At 38.3% G+C, this 2,134-nt stretch overlaps 1 protein-coding gene across 1 annotated transcript; it reads left to right on the plus strand.

Annotated features, from left to right (window-relative positions):
• The first annotated feature begins 323 nt into the window (after window positions 1–323).
• Window positions 324–1,525, plus strand: LOC131057729 (acid phosphatase 1). The gene is made up of 3 exons (XM_057991891.2): window positions 324–736; window positions 822–1,031; window positions 1,121–1,525. The coding sequence occupies exons 1-3, from the start codon at window positions 387–389 to the stop codon at window positions 1,296–1,298; spliced, it is 738 nt and encodes a 245-aa protein (XP_057847874.2). The 5' UTR covers window positions 324–386; the 3' UTR covers window positions 1,299–1,525.
• Window positions 1,526–2,134: the final 609 nt, after the last annotated feature.

Consider the following 2,134-nt stretch of genomic DNA (forward strand, 5'->3'; position numbering starts at 1 on the left):
CATTCAATTCTCTTACAGATTCCTAGCTTTACATGTCACACCTAATGCTTAATTTATGCTCTTCAGAAATACGTGAAAACGCTGAAAAGAAAACAACAAACTGTCACAGCCTGAGCGACAATGGCAGGTTCCATATATATATATAGTTTTAAGACAAATCTCTATGAGGACTAATTTAATCAAAAAAAGAAAAGAAAATAATGCTATGACCCACAGTGCGATTATCACGCTCACAGCAAATAACACGTGCCGTATCGGAATCCCTGAGCGTGTCCCGAGATAAGATTGAACGTTAGGTTTCCCACCCTTTTTATATGAGACCAATTCCAAATCACAGCAGGCGAACAAATATTTGTGGCCTTCTGAAAGCTCTGCATTGATTTTCCATGGGCAAAACCAGTTTTCTCCCTTTCATTCTCCTCCTCCTCTTCCTCCTTGGGTTGGGAAAAAATGCCTGTGCGGGTAGGCATTCTGTTAATGGGTGTTCTGCTTGGAGAACCAACGTGGAGAGCAACAATGCCAGGGGTTGGAAAGTGGTGCCCCCTCGCTGCGTCTCTAACGTGGGGAAATACATGGAAAGGGGCCAATACTTGCTAGATTTCAAAATAGCCATTGAACAAAGCCTGGCTTACGTTAAGGATTTGGAGTTGCGAGGGGACGGTAAGGATGCTTGGGTTTTTGACACAGACGAGACGACATTGTCCAATCTGCCCTATTACAGAAAGCACGAATATGGGTATGAAAGTTTTTCCGGTTTTTTAACTCATTTCTATCGAGGTGCATGACATTTTGAGTCACACAGTTTGCATGTTTATTTGCAGGGGAGAGACTTATAACTCTACGTTGTTCAACGCATGGGTAGGGGAAGGAACGGCCCCTGTGTTGCCGTCCTCGTTGCAGCTGTACAATGTTTTGTTGAGGAAAGGCGTCAAAATCTTTTTCGTCACCGGAAGAGACGAAGATTTTCGCGAGGTCACAACGAAGAACCTTATGGCAGCCGGTTACAGAAAATGGTCTGGCATAATCATGAGGTATGTTGGTCTGGCTTATAACCGCTCTATTCCAACTGGGAAATCGTTTTTCTTTTGCAGTTTTTAATGGCGGCGTGTTTGTATTGCAGGGGTGACAGTGATCAGGGAACCACAGCAGTGGAATACAAATCGGAGAAGAGGGGGCAGCTTGTGAAGAAAGGGTATCGGATTTGGGGAAATGTTGGGGATCAGTGGAGTGATTTAACTGGAACTTATGTGGGCTCTCGCACTTTTAAGATTCCCAATCCCATGTATTATATCAGCTAGAACTGATGAAACTTAGTAGTCTCTTGGTTGAATCCGATTGCAGAGAGATTTTAGACTGTTTGGGTGGTTTTTTAGTTTTGGATTGTATGCTTTAGCTTATGGAGAATTAAGAAAGGTGGATACGTCAGTCCTCCATTATTAGTGTGGGACACTTATTTTACAGTGTCGTTTAAAATGCCCTTCGGTATTGAAGGAGAAATATAATATTGAATGCACATGTGACTTCATTCTGTTCATTTTTTTGGGAAGCAAACCAGTCAATGGACGGAACGTGATACGCAATCATATTATTTATAATCTATATAATGTTACTGCTAAATGATGTGGACTGCTCAAATTTTCTGGCCTTTCACGATTATTTTATTGAACGGGCCATTGATTTTGTAGTAGAAAGATGGATGTTATCGTTTCTGGTTTCGAATGTACGACATTTGGCAGGCCACTTGAACTGCAAATTAAGGTAGATTCCGGTTTAGATGCCTTGGTGTGTTGGAAAATATAAGGATTATTTAATAATTTTTAATAGTATCATAATCAATAATAATTTTATATCTAATTTTTAATATAAATTATTAAAACAATGTATTTATTATATTTATTATTGATCTGGGTAATATTTGATGTCAACAGATTTAAATATTAGAAATTATGAATTTAGTTATATATAAATAATAAACAAATACATGTGATTTTGGTTTCATACTTACATTTTGTGTGTTAAAGAAGATTTATACATTAATCACTCAAAGCATTTAATGACAAAAATGGGATTCAAATGGATGCACCAAAATACTTTAATGCTTTGTCATACATATATCTAAATGGAAGTATTATCT

Source organism: Cryptomeria japonica, chromosome 11 (genome assembly GCF_030272615.1).
Source record: "Cryptomeria japonica chromosome 11, Sugi_1.0, whole genome shotgun sequence".
NCBI classification, from domain to species: Eukaryota; Viridiplantae; Streptophyta; class Pinopsida; order Cupressales; family Cupressaceae; genus Cryptomeria; species Cryptomeria japonica.

Coding starts and splice junctions, on each gene's coding strand:
- LOC131057729 (XM_057991891.2), top strand. CDS start 387: ATGGGCAAAACCAGTTTTCTCCCTTTCATTCTCCTCCTCCTCTTCCTC. Junction 737..821: donor TACAGAAAGCACGAATATGG/GTATGAAAGTTT, acceptor GTTTATTTGCAG/GGGAGAGACTTATAACTCTA. Junction 1,032..1,120: donor TGGTCTGGCATAATCATGAG/GTATGTTGGTCT, acceptor TTTGTATTGCAG/GGGTGACAGTGATCAGGGAA.